Raw genomic sequence first — 24,499 nt, forward strand, 5'->3', positions numbered from 1 at the left:
AAAGATTTACAAAAACTCCTTCGGTTTTTATGGTCAAATGAGCATAAAATTGTGCTTCCCCATGCTCATTTCCTACTAAATAATACTTACAGTACTTCTTGGAAATGTGTGTGTTACAAATTTAAAATTAAAAATAATTTCTCCCTTAAGGGTGCTCTTCTGAGTCAGTTTTCCCCCAGCCCCTTAACGGAAGCAGCTGCATACACAGAATGGGGTTGACTGTAATTTTTTTCCCCTCATTTTTAAAATGAAATTCATAGAATCATAGAATCATAGAATAGTTTGGGTTGGAAGGGACATTTACAGGTCATCTAGTCCAACCCCCCTGCAAGAGCAGGGACATCTTCAACCAGATCAGGTTGCTCAGAGCCCCGTCCAGCCTGACCTTGAATGTTTCCAGGGATGGGGCATCTACCACCTCTCTGGGCAACCTGGGCCAGTGTTTCACCACCCTCATCGTAACAAATGTCTTCCTTATATCTAGTCTAAATCTACCCTCTTTCAGTTTAAAACCATTACCCCTTGTCCTATCACAACAGGCCCTGCTGAAAAGTTTGTCCCCATCTTTCTTATAAGCCCCCTTTAAGTACTGGAAGGCTGCAATAAGGTCTCCCTGGAGCCTTCTCTTCTCCAAGCTGAACACCACCAAAATTCTCAGAAGCGAAAGCAGTGGCAGAGGATTCCCTGACATGTCTGGTTTTAGCTAAGGAGTTTTCTTCTCCAGCCTGGGGTGAAGGTGCCTTTCCCCCAGTGAATTCTGCTTTTAAATGAGACCCTGTGCAACTCCACACTCCAGCAAGCGCTCCCTCTCCCCGGCCTCTCCCTTTCTGATTAAAGAAGGGAAGGAGTTCTCACATGTATTCACACTGAATCTCCTTTTTGTGTGTGTGTGTGGTCATATCCTCCTCTCTCCTCTCCAGATCATCTCTGCTGTTCCTCATCTTTCCTGCTCTCTCCCACATTTTCAGAACAAACCTCCCCCAAAAACTCTAAAAAGCTTTTTTCTTGTATTTTTTACCTCTGCTAAACCAGAAGATAACAGGACCGGCATGTGCATCTTGTTGCTGGGTTTTGTTGTTGGATTTGGGGATGATTTTTTTGTTCTGGCATTTCTGTGGCTCCCAAAGATATGTCGCTCCTGACAGGGTTGATGTGGCAATATTCAGCGGTCACCTCCTTCACACGCACCATTTAGAAGAGGTCACTGGCAGCGCAAAAGAGCTATGAAAATAATTGTAACTTTAATTTGTTTCCCATTAGAAATGCATGCAGCAATCTGTCCTAATGAGAGATTTTCTTTCTTTCCCGCTTCAGCATGTCACCGTAACAGCTTACAGATATACTGAGGTCTTCTAATGCATGAATCTGTGCATAGCACTCTGTAAAAGCAGTAATAGATTTTGTTCTCTTCAACAGCTGAGAAATATCATGGAAACATTCTAAAATACGCTGGAATTAATATTTGATCACTAGGAGAAGTGTGTGTTTCAAACAATTCACTCTAAAATGAATATAAACAGTTATTAACGCCCAATATGGTCTCTTGTAAATCACTTTAAGTCTTTAATAATCTATATTGTATCAGAATTGTATATACAAAAATAAAACATAATTCCTTGCAGCTAAAGCATTACCTAAAGCAAACCATTTCAACACTGAATCAAAGTATTTCAATGGCAGAAATCACACCTGTCTCACCGGATAAACTGAGTATTCAGACTATTAAATGCATTCAAGCGACTATATTGTATTCCACCATGCATTGTGCCTTGTAGAGAGCATAAAACTTCTTAAAACCATAAAATCATTTAGCAAAACAAATGCATCAACTACCGGAGTAGAGACAGCCCCACATGGAGAAGGGACCGAGGGGGTGAAGCACCTTCTTGCTGAACATCCTATACTATATATCAGACAGTTTTACCTGACATGACCCCATTGAAAATGAAACAAATCCCACTGAAACCTGTCAGTTTGGCATCAGACTTCATTTTTACATCTTCCGTGTTACAAAGCTCACAAGCCACGCATGGTCCTTGCTGCCAGGCTAGTGAGAGGCTGCGAGCAGGACGTTTGTGTGTTTAGCTAAAAATACCAGAAAGCCCGATGTGACAGCAGTAGCTGATTCCTAACAAAGGCTTTGCATCAGGGCTCATTAGTGGAATCCACCTCCCCAGGACGGTTGTTACCACTGCTGTGCCTTGACCATCTTCAGTTGCTTCCCTCTTGCAGTGCCAGTATGGACCTGTCCACAAATCGCTCTGCAGATGCAACACCATAAAAATAAAGTGAAGATACAAGGAGAGGGAAGCAGTGCCACTAAATGGAGTTGGCTGCAGAGGCAGGAACAAGCAACCATCACACGTGCAGAAGGGGTGAGGCCACTTTTACGATAACTGGAGGTATGAGATCTTGAAGTCACAGCAGGCTCAACAGATCCCACTGAGCAGCCACCCAAATGGTTGGTCGTGCTGAGCCTCTGCTCTTGCCAGCCACATTGAGAAGTTGTCATTTTTTTATTTGGTCTGTAGAGAGTTTTTAAATGAAGACGATGAAACCATGTATAGTTCTTGATTATTTTGTAGGAAATGGTCAGGTTTCTGCAGTGCCTGGGTGGATGGTCTGAGTTACACCTGATTATACAACATTCATACGATAAAGCGCAATTAACTGCTTAGAGAGTTGCACATTCATAGATTAGTACAGAATTAATCAGGTATTAAAGCTCACTTATAACAACAGATATGAATACTGATTTCTTAACAGGCTCAAAAAATTATGTATCAGTACTGAAGTAAACTAAGCCATTTATAAAGTATGAAAAATGTATTTCAGCTGTTAACAGCTTGTATCTGACTATTTGTTTTGGATCAAGAAGCAAGAAGAGGTCAAGTCATGGCTCAATCACTATTGCAGTCAGGTTGTTATTAAAAAGCACCTTCCCATCTCTTTTTTCACTGTATTCAGGCTTTCTTAAGTCTTCCATTACCTGACGCTTTAGCTCAGGAGGAGCAGTTTTAGAAAACTCACAAGTTTCTGTCAGGAAATCCAGCAACAGCTCCCCGTCCTTGTTCCCTTCAATAAAGCAGCTCGTTATGTCCATGTGGGATGGGAGCTCGTAGAGCTGGTACTTCAGCCCGGCTGAATCCAGTATCCTTTTGATGTCAGCAGAGGAAACGTAAGAGCAGAGATCATCTAAAGGGAAGGAAGACTTGTACTTCTTCCACAGCATCTCCCAGCCACTGGTTCCTGAGAGATAAACCACCAGAAAAATGCTCAGGAATAAGGAAAAACACTATTTGAACAAATTTTTGATCATCTGGTTTTTTTAGCAGTTGTCCTTATTGTGGGTGGGGTCTCTCCAGAGGTGGGACATGTGTCCTGGGGCATGGTGGAGACCGCTGCCTCCCTGCTTCTGTGCCTCGGGGTTGGGGGCTGCAGGAGACGATGGACCTGTTACCTACCCTGGAGCTCCAGCACCTCCCACTGAGCCCCCAGCTGAGGCCAGAGCAGCTCAGTGCACTCAATCCTCCCTTCCACTCCCAACACGCTGCACCCCTCTGCTTCATGCACATAGGCAATATCTCTCAGGGACATCCTTCTATAGTCCATATGCTGAACACTAGCTGTTCAGTGCCATCGTCTCGATTTAAACTATTCCCCAGATTTCAGCTGCCTGTATGGAAGACTAAATCCTCTCCTATTCCTTCACTTAATTACTTCGTGGTCAAACTACACGTGAGCTTCCTTGAAACACTTATTGCCAGTAAACTATCCCTCTGCTACATGAAATACGTGGGGTGCAAAACCGTGATCACATTGTCCATGCAGCTGGAAGTGCGGTGGAGAAAAGGGTGGGATGGACAGAGCCCAGGATGAAGCGGCACTACCCTCCAAGGCTTCAGCCTTCGCTCCCATCACGCTCACACGTTGTTGGGCATAGGCAATGAGAGGGCTGCCCCTCACCCCAAGCAGACCTCCCCAGTGGTGCTAGAAGGACGTTCTGGCTGCGTACTACTGGGGTGTGCAAAGATGAAGGCTGAGGAAGGAAAAGGCTCCTGTAGCACCACAATCACCTCCAGAACTAAGCCCATGCTGAGCCCACACTGGTGCACGCACCTCTTCTCAAGGGATGTTTTATAAAGAAAACCAGCTGGGTAAGCTGAAAACTCCCCAGATATGTCTTCACATCTTTATTTTCCCTCACCCTGGATCTGTGATTCAGCATTTCTGCTATAAATCATTTATAAAAGGATCACCCAGAATGACTGGACAGAGTGAAAATAACTTGGAGCCTAATGAGCAGCTCTTGAGAGTTATGACTATAAATCTCCATAACTACTAAAACCAGTTGCTCGGCGGTTTTGCAAATGCTTTATCTGCAAAGAGTTATTTATAGTCAAATAAACAGTTTGGTGTTTAGAAGAGCGGCTACAATATTTTCTTTCACCTGGTGGAAATTGAATGCGGAGCACTAATTGCAGAAAATTTGCTGGTGTCAGTGTTGTGTGACTCAGTTCCATCTCTGAGGCGAGCAATTATATACTACCTGAATGAAGCATTATTATAATAGCTCTCAATAGGCTCAGCATATGGCACTACTTTTGTTTTCAAGGCGATGTAAACAGATTTTTTAAATGTGTTAAAAATAACACTGCATAGCTCTTGCAACTTGCCTGCTCTCCCGGCAGGGATGGAGCAGGAAGGATTGCAACCTTCACCGACTGACCAAGCCCTCTCCTATGAATCCTGTTCCCAGACTGGTTTTTAATTAACACATCCTAATGTGTTTGTGTTGGAGATGACATTACCTTCATTTTTTGAATAGAGCTTTGTTCTGCTTATCTTTCAGTACCTCTTTTTGCTTCAGTGCTCATTTTCATAGCACTTCTTCCTTCCCCTCTCTATACTCTTCTCTCCCCCAAGGTTTCCCCCTTCCTTTCCTCTCTGCTATTCTGAGCCCTACTCCTCTCTCCCATTTTCTGGCTGGCCCCAGCAATTTCTGCTCCATTCTGCTCCATCAGAAAACACAGAGTCACCTGGCCCAGAGAGGACTTCAAATACTTTTCATGAATTCAGATTTTAATCACATTAATTTTGAATAGACACATGTTCCTCCCTGTGTTCACATTTCATGAATATCCAAAGGGACAGGTTACGCAACTGGAAAAGAGTTTCAATTAACTATACACAGGTAATCAGCAACAGTCTGCTATTATGATCTATTCTTGTTCAGCCAAAGAACAAGAGATCATTTAAAATACAGATTTCTTGTAGTGAACTGCTTGAAAACATTTGAAACCAAAAACATTTTGGAGAAAAATAGTTTGAATAAATTCAGGTCAGAGAAGTGCCACTTCATTGTGGACACTTCCTGAACACAAAAAAGGAACTTCATCAAACACATTACTGTTTGCAGACATGGCCAAATTCAATTTAAAAATTAAGCTTAAACCTCTGAACAAATAACACTTAACGTCCATGACAAAACTATCAGATGTGACTGTTCACACAACTGAAATTTCCATAGCTTGTGAGGCAAATTAAAGGCTTTCTAGAGTCAAATTATACCCCACCATTGCAGTCTCTCTAGCATACCTTGCCCACAGTATTAAAAGGCCGTCGTTTACTCCGTTCCCACATTTTCCTGCTGGGTTGACCACAGAGCAACTCTTTGAGATCTGAAAAAGCCTAAGAATGCTGTTTTCCACCCAAAATGATGATATTAAGGAAATGGGCAGTTTGCGAAGAAAATGAACCATATGTGCTCTAACACCTGCTGTATGGCATGGCTGAGCCCCGTTGTAGCCGTTTGCTTAATGCCACAAGTCTCCAGGAGCGAGATAATGTGATGCCCAGCCTGAAAAGCCTTTTGCAGAAAATAGCAGAGGCTGAAGGAGCTCTTGTGAGCGAGAGCCACGGGACGGAGCCTCTGGCCCACTTCGGGGCTCTCTGCTGCCGTCCGTCACTGGCCAGGCTGTAGGATGGGGAAGGGCAGAGGGCGAGAGAAAGGTCTTTTGTGTCCATGGCACGGGTTTGCTGGCTCACAAAGTCTTCAGCTTTACAACCTGCAGCACGGAGCTGCGCAGATATAGACAGCGTGCAGATTTCAATGGATGTAGGTGAGCGGACACCATTTATTATGCAGCCAGTTCACCTCTATAGGTGATAAAGGAGCTTTTAAATAAGAATGTGCATTGGTTCCTAGCTGGCCTGTGTTGGACTCGCAAGAACACCAAAGGTCCTCATGGCTCTTGCCCAACCGAGCGGCACTGGTGGAGCAGCTCTCACCTGAGACAAGGATAATGAGGAGCTTCGCCTGCGCTTCCAGGAGGCTGTGGAAATACCGGATAGTCGCTGGGACATCTTTCACATAATACAGCATCTGGAAAGAGCAGAGATGCTTACAGAGATACAGTAAGGTCCTGGTGAATGTTATGACTGGTACCACAAGGTAAAGGAAACCAAATGGGGGCAATCTTGACAGAAGAGCTGCGGGACAACAAGACGCATTAGCACAATGCCGGGCAGCGGGCTCACGCTGCAAGCTCGGGCTGTCACTGCCTTGCCTGCTCTCTGGCTCTCCCAGGACCAAGCTCATGTTCATTCATTAACCTGAGATAAAAAGATTTGCCTTTCTTAGCAGTGAAGATGGCTTGTAATGGCTTCAGTAAACTTGGAAATACAAAGACAATCTCACAGAGAGGACAAGGAGCTTTGAAAACACTAGTTAAAATGTATTTTTAGTTGACTGCCACCCACAGCCTGGTTAATAGGACTACTGTGCTCAAAGTTGCTTTGCTGTAACTCATCTTTCATTTTTGCAGTTCACTTATGCTTAAGTACTTTAAATTACAGGGAAATAAACTCACCTTTCTTCCCTTAGAGTGGATAATGAGGTCACATACTTCATGCATACTTTTAACAGCCAAGTCTTTGACAACATTTACTTTGCAGAGACTTTTACCTGGATCATGTGAATGAAGTCCCATTTTTTAGACTTCTTTTCTGCACTCATTCGACTTTCATATTCATAAGCTGTCTCCTCATGCCAGGTAAACTTTACATTCTCGAGGTTTGATGTCTCAGCCACGTGCTCTGAAATACAGGAGAAGGCAGGACAGAGTTATCTCCATTGCAAATACAGGGCCAATTTCCATTCAGAGCTTTAATACATCCAAAAGTCATATTTAGGTAGAGAGTTTTGGTACCAGTTTAACACAGCAGTGCAATATTTAAAACCTTGAGCCCATATGTGAGAAGGGGGCTGTAAAGGTCTTTGTAGGATGAAGTCTTAAGAGGGTCTGATGCTTTACCCTTTGCACTCTCATTTGGGCTCCTCCAGTCTTTACCTGATTAAAAAAAAAGAAAGAAACTCTTCCCCATGACTGGCTCAAGCTGCATTAAAAGATGTTGGCTTGGATAAACAGTTATGAGGCCACGAGCAGCACATTTCATGCTGAATGGGAGGAGATCTGATGGCCGCTTCGCTTAGGTGCCGTGCAAGACCCACATGGCTGAGCAGAAGCCAGGCCATGGCAAAGGGTTTTCCAGAGACTGAACAAATAAATACAGGGGCTCAAGGATGGATCAAAGGGACTGTGTTTTGGAGAGAAAGCACAATTAAAAGCTCAAGAAGGGCAGAGAAAGCAAATGGCTCACCCTGGGAACGTGTCACGGGGATGGTGGGAGAGGGAAGGAGCTTTGCTCCATGAGCAAGGACCCATATCTTGACATTTGGCTTCTGCTGTGTTCAAATCATTTTTCAAAAGCCCACAGTTTCAGCAAACTGCTTCAAGTAAAAAGGATAATAGAGTTTTAAAGTAAAGACTGGTATAAAGAGTGACACATGGCGTGCTTTCAGACCTCGATACAATGCACATCCAGCGACTGAGGAAAGCAGAAAGCTAGAGAAGTGGATTCAAGGAATAAGTTATACTGAGGGCCTGGCTCATCACTGCATTTCTTTGCTTTTTATGGGAGCAAAACTGAGAGATAATTTCATAATTTAGGGGATGCCGGAATACTAATGTCCATCTGCTGGCATATGGAGCTCATCTCACTGCGCTCCTGCCTGACGTTCGGGATTGCTCCAGGACAAAGCTATCCCTAATGCGATTCCTGTGCTTCGCTGGAGTTAACATAAATTTAAAACTTAAAAGGCCCAAAGGCAGACTGAGCCTTAGCTACAGAACACATGTTCAAAACAACATGATTTGCTAAGACCAGCGCCTTTACACCACTAATCACAATGTTTCTCCTTTTGGGCTCTGATTAGGACGTATCCCCATTGGACAGATGAGAAATGCTCCATCAGTGCTTATCTCCTCTCTTTTATGGCTGGAAATGGGCCACCCCTTTCAGATGCTGCTGCTGTTACTCTGTTCGTTTCCATTTATCAGTCACTGGCCCCGGCGCTTGCAGGTCAGATTTAATTTGCTGTTTTAAACTCAGGCTTCATTCAGCAGCATTTCATATCACCTTCACAAATAATCTGGTGCAATCTGGTTCAGTTCAATTGCTAGACAGTCTGCGAGGAGACACTAGGAAGAAAACTGAATTGCTTGACAGGGTGGGCTTTTAAAGCCAAACTTCAGAAAGGGCAAACTCATTCTGATTATGGGAAGTTTCTGCCCAAAGATTCATCTGAAGCCAAAGCATATCACCCTAACTGTTTTGAAAAGTTTTCCTTTATTTTCTCCTGTGCTCAACCCAGATTGTTGTCTGGGTCAGAAGCCAGTTGTGTGCCCTTGACGGGTGCCATCAAAACCAGCCTGCCTGCAGTTGTGCCATGCTGTGCAGGCAATGGCAGCACAGGTCAGTTGTGGTATGACCAACGCTCCAACCATGGTCACCAAGGGGCTTCACCTGGACATGGACCAGGAATGAAGGAAAGCCGCAGCCTGGCCATGGGACTTTGAGGACAGCCTCTGTTGTACGACGCAACCTAAGATAAACCTCAGTTTGTCATCACTGCACATCCCAGTATGAAGTTTCTCTTGTGCGTCTGGCTTCTCCTTCCCAAGGAGAAAGTATCTGGTTAGGCAGAAAACATAACTACTGAATCCTCAGAGGCACAGATAATGTTTCCAATTCTCCCCGGAAAATATTAGTGCTCAGAAACCTAATTAATGATACCTACTGGGGACATGATTAATTACCAAATAAGAAAGTTTAAAGAAAGAAATTCAGATTAATATTTCATTTCTAGTTTAGCATAGAACTTAAAATAAGGACAACATCTTATATTTTCTTTAACTTTCTTCTGGAAAGAAACTCCCTGAAGTAGGATAGGAATGCCAGTTAATTGGTGGTAGGTGGCAAGACCGCTAGAAAGATTCAGTGCAAATCCAGTCCCACGTAGCCTATAGTTAATGGCCCAGGCAGGACAGAAATGCTATGTGCAAGTGCTCAAACTGTCTTATAAACAGAGCAGATGCTCTGTTGCCCATCCTTCACCATCTCGGCCTGGAGCAATGTAAAAGCTCCTGGGATTTTGCACAAGCCATCTTTCCAAAGATCAGGTCCATGTAATACAGAGACAGATAGAAAAAAATTATGTGTTTCCTGCAACCAAAAAATTGGTGCTTCCAGCAACTCTGAACTCCCCTACTGCAGGGAGAAAGGGATTGTTACTATTATTATTTTTTTTCTTAGACTTCCACAAGTTGCTTCATATTGGGAATGCTTCATTTTTAAGGACTTAAGCAAGAGTAAGAGTTGGAGATTTACAACGTGGTTTTGCAGTCCAGTATTTACTATGGTTTGGAGCATTTCCAACAATGCAGACTGCTGACGAGGTTCATTCATTACTGCCATGTCCATTCAGCAGCTGCTTTCTGGCAAGGTGTGCTCTGCTCGGAGCTGCTCTCAACCTCTATGGTGTAGCTGGTGTCACCTCCATACAAGACCATAATTACCTGCTAAGGTAAAGCCTGGTAGGTGTTAATCCAGTGATAATCAAACTGTGGATTGATATTTAATGCTCGCTTTGTAGGGCAATTTGACCACAGCACCCCTGCTAACATTCAATCCTCCTTGGAAAATGCTTGGCTTTCCTTCATGAATGGTGCTCAAACCTTTGGGCTGCTGGAAGGAAACAAGCTCTAAGCCACAGAGCACACAGCAAAAGTCTTTCCTATCCACCTTGCTTTCCTTTCCATGTTTTCAAGTTCAAGGGATGGTAACTAATGTAGTGCAACACTGTGAGGTTTAGCTATTTGTTATTTGGAAACGATTTTTAAGATATGTGAGAATTACCATGAGACGCTAAAATTTTCCCTTCGAAGTTGAGGAAGGATCCTGATTCAGTGAAAGTTGAAGGAGAAAAACTTTCTCTCTGAAATGTGGGGATTTTACTCTATTCCCATACAATCACCCACCCGTTCCCACCTTTCTTAACTTTTAAAGTCTGTCTAGTCCCAAGCGTTTGCCACGCAGAGTTCTTTGCAGTGTGAGAGACTAAGATTTTAATGAGAGACTGAACATTGCTGAAAAGCAATGATGGCAAAAAAAGAATAAAATAGTGACTTTTTTAACTTTTAAGAACCAATTCTGACAAGAACGCATTTGAATGCGGGGTCATCCAGTGCTCAACTCTTTTTAATGCATTTATCATACTTAATGTAAATGTAATTTATTTAATGTAAAGATACCTTTGTACTTGAAGATTTGGTCAGCACTTGGCTCTATCACATCATTGTTGATGGTGACCCCTGGATATCTGGCTTGTACTTTTGAGAGGATCAGCAGGTCAATCTCACCTAGGGAAGCAGGCGACACGAAATACAAGATGAAAGCAAAGCTCAGGCAAACGTTGTCTCCACCCCCATCACATCCCCAGTTTTGAAGACTGATGCCTGCCATTCATGTACAGAAAATGTACCACACAGGTACATGTAGCTGCTTTGTATTCTCAGCAGATTACCACTGAGGGTTTAGCTCTAGGATTTCAGAAAAAATTAAATATCAGTCCCAACTATCTTCATTCCTCTTTGACTACCACCATCAGTTCCAAGGGAAAACCAGACACGGTCATGCACGTGGCATGCCCTCATATTTTCTGGACATGGTCTAACCTCTCGGGGAAGGTCCTAAATGACTCTGATAGCACCAGTTTTGATGGTCCCAAGTCACCAGTGAACCTGGCAGGATTTTTTAGGAGTCAGTAAGAGCATTTTTAGCCAAGCATCTCACTGGTTACTAGGTCATGGGGGTGAGGGAGAAGAGAATATGTGTTTACACTGAAATCAGAAACAACATTTGTTTTGTTTGTCTTTAGTGTCCTGTGACTTTTTCCATAAGTACAATGAATAGTGCACATACCATTTATGTTTATCTAACCCCTGTTTACAGAATACCCCGTGAGGCTACTTTGTGAGGAACTCTCTGCCTACTGTTCAAGCTAGCTGCAATTATTTTACCACTGGAAGTACTAATATATCCAATATTTCAAAATGTAAAAAAAGCTGCCATTGCTCTCCGACACCTCTCCCCATCCGCAATATAGGAAGCTCAGGGAGATGATGCTCCTGACTGAGGCATGGGGCCAAGGACAACATCACACTGGCTTGCTTAGGTTTCTTACGGCTCACTTCTGCTTATTGTGCTTGAATAAATTTTAGGTTGAAAAAATAATAGAAGAATAAATTAAGGTAGAAAGAGTAAAGCAGAGGGTAACTGTGGTGAATAATAGACCCAGGGATCATGTTACAGACAAATATTGAGCTTTGTCCTGAAGGATGTACTTGTGCTTGCACACAACTCCACGTTATAAAATTCCCTACAAATGAACAAAATTATGTACTGAAAGGAAGATCACCCAGCAAACCCTGATGGCCAGACAGGCCCTTGCTGAGGGACTATGGAGGGAGGGCCCCCATCGTATTTGCACGGCCTCTGCCCATCCTCATGATTTTCAGTGCCCCTCGGCTCCCACCAGCCCCTTCAGCATTAGCTCTGTTGTCCAGAAGATTTGAGGTACAAAAGGAAAATATTGGGGATTAAATAGCCATAATGTGTACCCCAGAGCTCAACCCAGCCCACCAGGTCCTCCCTCGAGAGGGTCCTTTTCACTACGAAGAGCTCTCTGCCTGCTTCTGGCCCCACCACACATCACCATGGGTCAAAGTCAGGCACCCCAGCCCAGGTCTCACCTGCTCATTAACACCCCAAGAATTTATCCCAAAATGTTCAATCTTTTCAGAGTTATGTGTCTTTCTTAAAGCAACTAATAACACCAAAATTTACATGGCATCTGTGCAAGCATGTTCTTTGAGGGAGGGAAATTGGATTTCTGAAGTAGCAGAAATAGCTGCAGCTTTGCTATCACTGTAGACACTGTATTCTGTCGAAAAATCAGAGCAAAGTCAGTTGTCTGCAGGCTGCCGTGGTAAAATTTGGGAACACAGAATTTGTAATGAACTACTGCAATATTTTTGATTTTTGGTTGCTTTACCAGCTTTCTGTAAAACGGATTAGCCCTTTGAAAAGGCTGTGCAGGTCCTGATAAAAAAAAATTTGAATTTCGCATTTCCATGTGCAGATAGGTTAATATATTCCCTTCCACTCTTCTGTGGCCAAACCACCCTTGTATTGTTTTTAACCAAAAAAACCACCCCTTTGATTCATAATTTAATCCACAGCCTTAATTGACTTCAGTTAGCTCTTTTATATGCAAACAAGTGTCCTGAGGCATTTCACAGTCAAATCTGTGGCAGCTTGCATTATCAACAATTTGGCAATTAGGCTACCCGAATTATTTAAACTCTCCAACACAATTACCTTTTAAAGGCTACCACTATGTTCACCATTAAGTTTCTAATTAAACATTTTACGTAACGGGATAGTTTATAGCACAGTTGCTACTTTATAGCAGCGTTGATGACTTTTATGGTCTTTAAAGGTACAGAGTGCTGCGCGCTGGAGTGTGAACTTAATAAGGCAGAGGCTGTAGGCGAAGGCAGGCGCGGTAGATGGGTGGGTGTAATGGGATATGATGCTACGTTAAATGGTTTGCTTGTCTCGCGAGGTGGAAAAGTGGAAAGGAAACGCTTTCCTTCCGTGCTCCCTCCCTGTGAAGCGCAGGGGCGGATGGGGCCAGGGCAGCTCCCTCACCGGGGTTAGCTGGAGGGATTTGGGAATTTGCTGCCTCCTGACCCCCCAAGGACCCATGATGGGAACAAGCCAGCAACAAGCAGGGTTTTGGTGGTGGTGAGGCTTTTTTACATCACGAAGTGAGCTTTGCCTGCACATTTTTTATTGAATATCCATCATGCTAAGCGGGAGTGCTCCTGGTTAGGGAGTTAAGGACCTCACTATGTGAAGTGTTCCTGTTAAAAACAACTTTTTTTTTGGCAGAAGAATGGTTTCCCTTGTTTGGAGAGCAATGTTCCTACTCTGCCATACTGTTTTACAGCTAACGCCCACCATTTACATACAATTATTTTTACTTATTAGGAGAGATTGACAAAGCTGAGATTAGTCTTTGGAGATGGTATGACTAAAGCATTTAAACTAAATTAAGTGTTCTTATAAAATTTAAGTTTGATGACTTAATGGGCAGAGCAGAATTAGAAAACATAGGCTTTAATTATGGGGGAACTTAAGCAAGAATTTAATGAGAAGAAGCCACTTGATGTTATTGGTATTGTTTTTCCACCCAGTGAACGTCAGATAAGAGACTTATTTCTTCCGATGTCTTCTGGATTTCTTCTGGAGCTTATGTTCAGCTCCAGTGTTTCAGGGGACAGTAGCTCCAGGAGGGTCTCGTGCATTGACTGTGGTCAGCAAGCACATACAGGCAAAACAGAGGTCAGCCAAGGCTGTCACATAGCAGGGCAGGAGGCAGCAATGATGCGAAGCTACTACATCAGTAAATAGTTACAGGGGAGAGTAATTGTAATGCAAGTAAAAATTTAATATTCTGAGGGATCTAAGACATTATGGTGCTTTTTTTTTGCATAGGAAAGTTTGCATGGGGCAGTTCAAGCCTCTCTCTGCCCTTGAGGAGTGATGGTGCAGAAGGAGGTTTCCCGTGGAGGACGTACAAGAATCAGGGTGGGGAAGCACAAGCTGTTTTCAGACAATGTGGCCACACACCAGCTTAATGCCATCTGCTCCTGGAGCTGACTTTTCAAGAAAAGACTTACTTCCCACTCTGCTCCTTTCTGCAATTTGTAATCCTCTATTCTTTGGAAAAAAAGGGAAAAGCATATCAATATTGAAGTTCGTAGCATACCTGCTCCACCACCAACACTTAGAATATTGATTGTAGACTTCCCGTTTCCAATACTGAAAAACATTATTTATACACTTTAGGAGAGCTACCCAGTAGAGAGGGTTACATCCATTTTGTGAAACACCAGAGATCCCACAAAGACTAAAATCTGCAGGAGAAAATCAAATGCAACGTGTGCATATACAGGCATGCCTGCGAGCTGGCAGGACGGATCAGATTCAGAACTCTGCTCTTTGGAGATTCTTGACTTCCAGTTATTTTGGCAATTTGTAGAGGAGTTCTGCTTTTATTATGAGTGCATACAAGCAGCAGCAGGTACATGCCTTCTCCGTGTCTGTGCTTCAAGGACCAGAGACCTTCCTGGGTCTGGACCAGCAGCTTAAAAATTATTTGTAGAAGTTTTACATTTTGCAAAATGGGGAGGAAGAGGGGAAAGTGTAACACGTTTAAAATCCCTTAGCAAGGCTTTGGCAGAGCCACAAACCCCTGGGCGCAGAGAAGGGCCTCCCCAGAACCAGGATTTGACCCCAGCTGCCTGCTGCCTGAGCCAGCCCGCAAAGCAAAGGGTCCAGCGAGAAACACACAGGGCAGGCAAAGCAGAAGTATTATTTACACATACCAGCCAGAGCCTAAATATTACCTGAAAAGATTACTTTTAAAAAGACGCTTTCAATTTAATGTTAGAACGTAATATCTGTTATTGCATTTTAGAGTTCATTCAGGGTAAGTTATATTTGCATACAAGGAAACAATTCAGCCTTATCTCCTTCCTGCTAGGCAGGCTCCATCCCGAACAACAGCCATTCAGCGGCATGTGCAAATGAAATCTCCAGCCAAGTCCTATCAGAGACCTACAGACGGGGCGGCTGGCAGGGAACAGCAATCTGCCTCTTGCAGGCAGCCCCCCTGAGCCCAGCCGAGCCCACCACTGCGTGGGACTGAGCCCCAGGCTGTCCTTCAGCTCAGTGTGGCCACCTCCGTGTTACCTCGCTATCACGGCCGGCAGCTGCCTCTCCACGAACTCCTGCATGCACTGGTGCTCGGTCGAATTTGCGAGGAAGAGCTGGAAAGACTGGAGGTATCTGGCGGGGTCGGTGAGCAAGCTCCTCATGGGTGAAGCCATGCTGGGGGTCAGAAGGGTGCAGGAGGGGACAGGCTGCTCCCTGCAGCTCTTCTTTCAGACCTGGAGAAGGAATAACAAAGGCCAGAGAGATGAAAACCAGCACGTGCCCAGACTTTGCTCTGTGTCCTTGGCCCTACTACTTCACCTTAGAGCACTAAAAAAAGTATTATGTAATTTTGCAATAGGAGCTGTAAATCAGGTTTGAGCAGCAAAGGGTAATATATCTTCTTTAATCAGCGCAGAGGAAATGCCAGCATTTTTTAACTGTGCTGACACAGGGCTCTGTTAAAACCCAGTAAAAGGGTCTTTAGAAGGTTCTTAAATAAAAGAAAAATTCCCCTATTTCTTGAAGGCATGGAGACGCTCCAAAGACTTGGTCTGGATTAGAAGAAAGTGCAACACGCATCTCCAGAGATGCTGGCAGATGTCTCTATCTGTTTTTTTAATCTTTTGATGTTCTTAAAGAGAATGCTGATGGTGGGGTGAAAACAATAAAAACCTTATAAATGCACTCTTTATTTTTCTAGTTCCTCTGAAGATAATGGTATGATTCCCATGGGCTAAGCAGTTAATTCACGAAAGCCACGTGAGTTACCGGAATGGATGTTGTGCTAAACCTGGCTTACACAGAGTTGGGAGCAGGGGAGGCAGAGGGTGCTACCGGGAAATGTCGGGCTGTAGCTTGAAAAGTGAACCAATACCTGTTCATCCCCTCTTAAACTGCAGTTTAAGTCCATCATGTCTTGTCCTAACTGGCAAGGAGACAGAGGGCATCTTCTTTGCAGGTCCAAGGCTTAAGGACCACACTGCTTCTCTTACCATCAGATCTGACTTTCCCACAGAAGTAATATCCCAGACGTTAAAAATAGCATCTCGGATACTTGTTTTTATCGCTCCCTTTGGACTATCTCCAGCCAAGCCCTGTTGTTGTTGAAGTGCAGCAGCCAAGAGCGAAAGCCCCCCACCTGCTGAGGTGCCCCAGCTCCCAGCGCAGCCGAGATGGCTTCCCTCGACCCACCAAGACCCCACGCCGCTTGCCTTTGCTCGCCAGTGTGACCACTGAAATACAAACCATGGGCTTTTTCCAGACTAATTCTCTTCTCCCTTTGAATTATAATTCTGTCCTCTGTTGTGCTCAAGTCCCTCCCAGCTGCACATCGAATAACCACAGTCTTGTCCCTCCCCCAGATCATGAATGGAAACATGAAAGAGTAGAGGGCTCAGGTTCATTCTTGTCGTTACCTCCCTTTCTGGCAGTGAACTGCTGATAACTTTTCTGACTAACTTTGCAACCAGTTTTCCACCCACCCAATAGCTGTCTCATCGAGGCCACGTCTTGCTCGCTTGCTTATGAGAATGTCATACAAGATGGTGCCAAACCTAAAGTCCCTGTACAGGAGCACCTCCTTTTCCCCTGTATGCCGGGACAGTTACACCACTGGCAGAAAGATGGGCTTGGCACAATTTCTCCCTGACATCTCCACATTGCCTGGCCATCCCTTTATTCTCTTTCTGGTGCTCACTCCTTTTCAAAGGACGATTTCTAGGGACAGCTGTCGTGCTGAACAGCTGCAGTTCCCCCGCTCCCCCTCCTCCTCCTCCTGCCCCCTTTTCAACAATAATGCGAGCTGCTTGGCTTTGCCCACCTTCGTTTGCTGCTCATGCCAAAGATAACATCCAACTCCTGACATGTTTTGGGTTTGCATCCCATGAGCCACATCTCTGCACATCCCAAAGGTTCCCACAGGGGGACGCATGGTGAAGGTTGGTGGTGATGCACCTCCTCCAGCACGTGCTGCTGCCAGAGCCGTTAGGTCTATTAGCAATGCCTATTAATTGCTGTCCTTGACGCAGTCCCAAAGACCAGCAGCAACCTCCGGAGCAGGACCCAAGGTGTGATTTTCCACCCATACCACCACTGAGGCAGACCTGGCTTTCAGCACGCTCCTCGTGCCCTAGCCCCTCAGACAGCAAGGATGCTTTCAAGGGAAAAAGCAGAAAAACCAAGTATATTAAACAACAACAGTGATGAAAAGGGCCTGGTAACAAGTAGAGGGCAGAGCTTTAAAAACTTTGCTGGGTCCCAGATGCCCACGAGGGCTGGTTCGGAGCAGCGTGGGAAGGTGATGGCCCCCCCAGCCTCGGAGCTCACCCCCTTGCTGCCTGCTTCAGTGAGCCTGGTGGTGTTAGATAAGAGAGGCAATCTGGCCTGTGCATTAGACAGACAGACCAACAAATTGCAGCTGAATTGACTCTATTAGGTGGAGCACAATCGCTCGGGCTCGCAGGGCGGTATCTGCCGCTCACGCTGCCCACACTACTCACCCGGCTCAGCCGCCACGTGCGAGCCCTCTGGCAGGCACACCAACACCCCCAGATCCTTTTCCCAGACAACCAGTACTGGAATTCCCAGCAAAATCTGAATTAACCTGGGGAAACCAAGTATAAATTTTGCCAGAGAGAGTAAGGAAGCAAACACCTGGATGTACGTCAGGTCAGAATGACTGCTAACCCACCCTGAAAACAGAGTGGTATATTCCTTGTTTACCCATTCCTCTGCTCTTCCCAACTCCTCATTTTTTACTTTAAGTGCATAAAGAGGCTTTGCCATTTGCCACTAACATATTTTACTACCTTCAATCTTGAAAAAATATTTTGCAGTTAATAAGAGGAGATTTAGATAATCGACCTTTTTACTGTGCCTCCCTCTACTTCCTGTGATTTAATTTGCCAATGTCCCCTGCTCGGCGGTCTCTAATGAGCAGCTGAGATTCATTTTCATGTTAGGTGCAGTTCAAGGAATTTGTCTCATTTGTTTCATTACGCTTTTGGCTGTTTGAATTTGTCCCATTTATTTCATTATGTGTTTTGCTGTTTAAATTGTGGCCAGTTAACTAAAAATGAGTAAAGAGAAGGAAGAGAAGGATTTTTTGTGAATCAGGCTGATAGGAACTTTTGCATAATAATGTTCACTTAGGCATGTCCCCTTCAGTGATAATCCAAATTTATATGCACTTCCCTAAAACGATTGAGGAGTTTCAAAAGCAGGCTCTGTATTTACGCTGCAGTTGCTTGATCCACCCCTGGTTTGCGCCAGCGCTAGCAGAATTAAACCTGCTTTAAACTCACTGTAAAACTCTTTAAACCTTCCCCGTGAAGCCAGAAAACAAAGTGAGCATGCCCTCAGCTGTAAACTATTTGCAGCAGGAGCTTGGGCGTACAGGATTACGGCTTGTCGCTGAACGCCAGCAAAACAGGGATCCCTCTTGGAGGAGTTTAACGCGATCTGTTAAGCTCGTGCTTGCCTCGCAGGCAGCCGTACTTACGTGCGAGCGGTCTGTGCCTCTCGGGGCCGTGGGCTTCCACGGCGCGATGCTGCTGCGGTGCTCGGGATGCGCTCCCGGCCAGCCACCTTCCCAGTGGCTGCGGCCGTCCCACCCCCGGGCTGCGACGTGGCAGCGCGGCGGAGGTTTGGCTGCCTGAGAAAGGAGCAGGCAACATCATAACCTTGTGCGGCGGCAGCTGCCTGCAGAGGCAGAGGGGCACTTCACACCCTGCCCGCCGTGCCCACCCGGCACCCTCCGCGTTGCCCGCACCGGCTCTCCCACAAGACACACCTGGCACGGCCACCAACACACTGCGAGCATTTAGACGCGGAGATCTAGCAGCATGTTAATTAGCGTCCGGATGAAAAATAAAGCCCTGCCACTGGTATATAAGAAATGCGACTCTTGACAAATGGGAAATAGTTGTCTCGGTGTGTGGCACATGGCAATATACAGTATTATTTACAGTTTGCCTATAGAAGCCTACAGTTATAGATTACTTTGCTTTTTAGCTGGTTTTTGCTCATGAGGTTTTTGCAGCTGAGATTTTGCTCATCCCTTCCTTCCCAGGGCTTAAGCAATGGGAAGCATTTTCCAAGTTGTGTGCACCCTCTGCAGCCCTGTTATGAGCAGTTTTATCCCAGGGAACACACGCGTGGAAAAAAGCACTGACCTGTGTCTGCCATCACACGGCGTTTTGGTGTTCAGAGCATTAATAAGATATTTGCCCTGTGTGCACCTCAAATTATTCATTGTTCCTTCATGTTTAGTGAGAAGGAATTTTTTTGAAGTTAAATGAAGAAGCGTTCCTTCTGGACTTAGATGGAGAAATGAACTGTTCATGGAGAAATGAACTGTTCATATTGCAAAAGTCATATAAAATAATACCAGTAATATTAATAATCATGCTTTCAAAGGCACAGTTACAAGAAGAATGGCTATAGTTTGACATTTAGTGAAAGTTTACTGAAATAAAGATTTCAGATCAACAGTTAAAATTGTTCAGCTAGAACGATGACTGTGCAGGAAGGCAACACCCACTGCATTTTTTTCTCTCTCCATACACAGCACCATTTCCAAACCACTTGGAGGGAAGGAGGTACAAAGCCCTCCACCAAGGAGCAAACCGAGAGCTGCAGGACCACAGCGTTTCGGTGCCTTCTGTTGGTCCCTCGGCAAAGAGGGATGCCAAAGCCTCACAGGAGGGACGAGCAGCTCCACAACCCTTTTGCCATTTCAAATCAATGATCACGACTTTATTTGCAAGAGGCATTTTAAGGAAAATGAAGCCCCAGCTACTCTGTCAGACAGCTACAAACTGAGCCAGCTTCTCTTGGCTTGCAGAGTCCCAGCAAATGCTAATTCTGCAGCAATGGCTCCCACACAGGCTGTGGGTGCAAACCCTGCTGCAGCAGCAGCTGTGCAATGCAGTGCAAAGCCCTGTCCTGGCTCCGTAACCGCGATAAGCCCCGCTGTTCAAACATAGCTGAACAGCAAGGTCACTGGTGTTTTCCTGGTTTTTCTGCGCAGTTCTGGAAATCCGGATTAATCGGCATCACCAGGGCTGTGCAAGTTGGTCAAAAGAAAACAAACTCAGTGCATCTGGCCCATGCTTTTCTCCCTCTGCAATCCGCTAAAAATGAGTTTTCCAAGTGCCAGTTGCCATTTAATTTGAAAGCCTAAGTTTAAAGAGCCAAAAATAAAAATTATATGCATCTGGTGCTTTTAAGTGCTTTATGAAAATAAAAGATGCTGCTGTTAATTTGCTTCAATTTCCCCTGGAGACACATTCTGTGAGCTTTCAGCCAAATCCCAGCCGTTTCAGTTCGATGTGAGCTCAGTGTTCCCCTAGTGCAGGGTGAATGGGGAGGGGGGATGCTGCACCATTGCCTAGACCTTACTGTCATCGCCCCCAGCACCTTCCCTTCCCAACGGCGTCTATGATGTGCTGCAGAGGCACCTGCACCCAGGGCAGGGCTGTGCTGACCCGGAGGCTATGAGCCAGCAGAGAGGGGCAGGAGCCAGGAGGGCGGCTGGAATCACTCTGCAAAATGAAATCCTGCAGAGAAGCTTGTCACACCACCCTCAGGCAGATCTACGGTTTTGTTCATTAATGTGGTTTTACACTGTTTAACATCAATATTTAGAAAAGAAAAATCGCCTCCTTGTGCCATTTCAGCATGCATCCTCCTATATACAGCACTGTCCTAGATGGCAGGAGGCTGAGTTATTGAAAGGAGATCCCACAAGCCTTGAGGGTTTCAATATTTGGGAAATAATAGCTATTGTGCTTGAAACATCTCTCTGTCATGACAGCTCAGGGGACAATTCACAACTCTGTAGATGCCTAGCCAACAGTGACATGGTATAATATTAAAACACAAAGTTGTGAGTAAGACGAGTCCGCCCAGAAACCTGGCAAGGACCCGAGCAGTTGTCATTGGCCCCTTAGGCGAGGTGAGAGCTGGGAACAGTCAACATCTGCAGATCATTTTCTTCTCTGGAGTATATCTGCGTGGGTTTTGGCTGAAAATTTATACTCTGGGAAGGAGGAGAAAGGTTATGGTCTTGGTGTTATTGTCTTGGTCCAAATGAATCATTATAATTTCTTCTCCCAGGGATGCTGCAAGCGATGCTGGGAAACTGCCCTCGCTGAAGGAGGAAAGGTGCAGAGGAACATGCCCTGCCACATGCTCCCGGGGTGGCCACCAGCCATGCCCAGCAGCAACGCAGGATTTCCTGTTGTGCTGACCCACAACCTCCCAACAGCCTCCTTGGTCCCATAGCAGAAGTGGGAATAGCAGCACAAAAGTATCCACTGAAGATTTAGAAGTGTTGTGATGACTGGTTAATCAACTGATGCCTTAGAGATGAAAAGTGCTATCTAAGTTAACAAAAAAGATGGGTACAGGCAGGGCATTGGGACTGGCTGCTGGTTACACGTGAAGACAGGCGATTACAGGCGTAAAGCTGTGTAATGCTGATTTTATCTTGGAAGGGACAGAAGTGCCGGAATAGCCCATCAGTCATGCACATGGCTGCAGTGACCCTTGCTTGGGCAAAGACCCATCCCTTTGGAGCAGGGACCTAACATTGGAGTCACAGCTGAGCAAAGCTGAGCTTGGGAACAGGCAGGGGATGGCTCCATGTGTAGTGTCCCCTCTGCTTTAATAAAACCCAAGAGTCTGAAGTACGTGGGTCAGATCTAGGAAACTGGATTTTCAAGAGGCAGCAGGAGTGGGAAAGGCTGGGCAGGAAAGACCTAATTTCTGTCCTGTCACCAGACTTCAAAGCATCTGTAGATGGACCAAATATCTGAGCCGAGAGATCCAGGAGTTTATTGGGCTTACCTCTGGATCTGATTTAATCACCTCAGCCAGCCCGATAAAAGTAGAAGCTAGACGTCGCTAATGTCTAAAGAATTATTTCTGCTGTCTTCTAATAAAGCACGCTGATGTAAGCTGAGGTTGATAACAAGATCACTGCGCTGGGGTAGCAAAATCTCATTTTACAGGACAACCGAACTGTCAGTGCCAAAGAGCAGACAGGTTATTGCTCATGCTCCTCCAAGGTTGCTTTTATTAAAATGGAAATTTCCAAAGCTTTGCATGCACACACGGGTGCAGACATCCCTCCAAGGGGGAGAGGGACCAGCTGCAAGGCCACCACCGCCTCCTTCCTCCTGCAGCTCATTAGGTACAGCCCATGCAAACCGGGGTGCCTTGGGGGAAATGCAGCACAGCTGTCTCTGCCCAGCGTGAAGGGGTCCAGGTCTTCACAGCCCCCGTCCTCACCACAGCTCTGGGGTGGGTTTAGCAGGTACAGCAGCCCCAGGAGGGTGCGATGCGCTCATCTCATGCGTTCACTCACCCATGAATTTCCCATCCGATTTGGGTGAGGATTTGTTCTCCCTTCTCAAACCCAGCGTAGGCATCATCACCTTAAAACTGGGCCTTTCACATTTTGGGCTGCCACAGCTCTTCATGCAAGAGGGGCACAGCACCCCAGTCTCTCTGTCTCCAGCACAGCCAGGCTCAGCCACTGCAACTGGTTCATCACTGCAGATGATCCCCATCCTTGAATAGAATAGAATAGAATAGAAAATAGAATAGAATAGAATAGAAAATAGAATAGAATAGAATAGAATAGAATAGAATAGAATAGAATAGAATAGAATAGAATAGAATAGAATAGAAAAAAGAATAGAATAGCCTATTTCAGTTGGAAGGGACCTACAATGAACATCTAGTCCAACTGCCTGGCCACTTCAGGGCTGACCATAAGTTAAAGCATGTTATTAAGGGCATTTTCTGAATGCCTCTTAAACACTGACGACAGTAAAAAAGATATAGCGGGGAAAAAAAGGGAAAAAAAAGCAAAAATTAATGCCTGGCTGTATTTTCACTTTTTGTTGTCATAATATGCTGAGCAACTGCAACAGCCCAAACCTGAACTTGGCTACCGAGAACAATTTATTCAACGAATGAGCCCTTTTATCTTCCCAAGTACATCTGAGGAACAGATTAAATTTTTACAAATGTGTGCCTTCGTTAAAATAATTTTGCTTCTTCCCCCTCCCCGAAGTTAATTGAATCAAAGATTGTTTGTGAAATACCTCATTATGGAGCGCTCCAAACTTCTGGCTTGTAATTAGTGAAACAAATCAGTGCTCTATTCCCAGACTGAAAAAAATAATTTTTTGACTATTTCAATCAGTAATTTGAAACTGAAATTCTTAATTAAATTAATCTCAGAAAGAAAGTCAAGTTCCAAAAAATGTTGGTAAGGGATTTCCTTATTGTGTCTGGGTTTGGAGGTGGTAAAGGATGGTGCACACTGTCACCAACAGGTACTCCTTACCAGAAAGAGCTGGTAGAAAGTGGTGCTGCTAGAAATCACCCAGCGTGTACAGCTCTCGTCCTGCAAAGCCACGAGGCAGCCATGGACCAGGCATGAAAGCCCCAGCCTCTCGCTGCCCCTGAGCAGTATACAGCTCATTTTTTCCTCAGGACTTCAATCTCTGCCAAGAAACTAGTTTCTGTGCTGGAGAAGCATGAAGGACGCGGCAAAGACCTGGCTCAGGTTATTGATGGCATGGGAAAGCAGAATTTTGCCAGGGAAGAGGAGCTGGGTTTTCCTCTTTGCCACTTTTGCTGCTGATTTAGGTTTTCTGCACAGGTATGGATTTTAGCAAGCAACAATCATTCATGATAAAAAAGCTATTTTTAGGGCATTTTACCCATATATGGGAATAATTATTTTCTCTTTTCAAGATGCAGTGGTACGAGGACAGAATTGACAGAAATACCCAACTACCTATAAATGAAAAATTCCACCTCGGACATTTTTTTTCAGAGACTGTCACACGGGGCTGCCCCTGGTACTCAGTGGAGCTTCAGAGCTACTTTATTAGGCTGCTTTACCTCGATGATAAAGGCATGAAGCAATACAGAACTCATGCAGCTCTTGATACTTGCTCATGTTTTAAATAATTTTCACTTGTAACAGAAATAGCCTGTTGTTTATTTTGAATTAAATATTCCTGGCTCAGAAGATCACTGTCTTCCCAATACCTACACAATATCCACTTGCGATCGGCACCTTCCGCGTTATTAATTTCCCCTTACCTCCTCCTCTAGCTGTTCCCTAACGAGCTCGTGCGACGAAGAGGATCTGAACAAGCTGCATTTGAAAAGCAATCAACCAAAATTAGAAGGGCTTTCTTCTAGCCCGAGTTTGGGAAGCCATCACCCCCCTGAGCACATGGCACTGACGTCTGCTGCCACTCCAGCTCTGACATGTTAATGCAGG

The 24,499-nt window shown here is 45.0% G+C and overlaps 1 protein-coding gene across 4 annotated transcripts; it reads right to left on the reverse strand.

Annotated features, from left to right (window-relative positions):
* Window positions 1–1,123: 1,123 nt before the first annotated feature.
* LOC140657319 (histamine N-methyltransferase-like) lies at window positions 1,124–18,824 on the reverse strand. 4 transcript variants are annotated; one of them, XM_072874145.1, is made up of 8 exons: window positions 18,689–18,824; window positions 15,226–15,422; window positions 14,240–14,292; window positions 10,656–10,763; window positions 6,968–7,098; window positions 6,292–6,385; window positions 3,031–3,249; window positions 1,124–1,221 (listed from the first exon to the last, which is right to left on the reverse strand). In XM_072874145.1, exons 2-8 carry the CDS (start codon window positions 15,360–15,362, stop codon window positions 1,202–1,204), a joined length of 762 nt encoding a protein of 253 aa, XP_072730246.1. In that variant the 5' UTR covers window positions 15,363–15,422; window positions 18,689–18,824; the 3' UTR covers window positions 1,124–1,201. The 4 variants fall into 4 exon arrangements, with proteins under 4 accessions (XP_072730246.1, XP_072730247.1, XP_072730245.1 ...); XM_072874146.1 differs by lacking the exon at window positions 1,124–1,221 and adding an exon at window positions 1,295–2,261; XM_072874144.1 differs by lacking the exon at window positions 1,124–1,221 and having other exon boundaries at window positions 1,298–3,249.
* Window positions 18,825–24,499: the final 5,675 nt, after the last annotated feature.

This window comes from Ciconia boyciana, chromosome 10, assembly GCF_034638445.1.
Source record: "Ciconia boyciana chromosome 10, ASM3463844v1, whole genome shotgun sequence".
Taxonomy (NCBI): domain Eukaryota; kingdom Metazoa; phylum Chordata; class Aves; order Ciconiiformes; family Ciconiidae; genus Ciconia; species Ciconia boyciana.

What these genes read in the sequence shown, in the direction of transcription:
- LOC140657319 (XM_072874144.1), bottom strand. Translation starts at nt 15,362, where the DNA reads ATGGCTTCACCCATGAGGAGCTTGCTCACCGACCCCGCCAGATACCTC. An exon ending in CTGCCGGCCGTGATAGCGAG is followed by an intron (nt 14,293 to 15,225) that starts GTAACACGGAGG and finishes AATGTTTTTCAG; the next exon opens with TATTGGAAACGGGAAGTCTA. An exon ending in ACTTCATTCACATGATCCAG is followed by an intron (nt 6,386 to 6,967) that starts GTAAAAGTCTCT and finishes TGCTCTTTCCAG; the next exon opens with ATGCTGTATTATGTGAAAGA.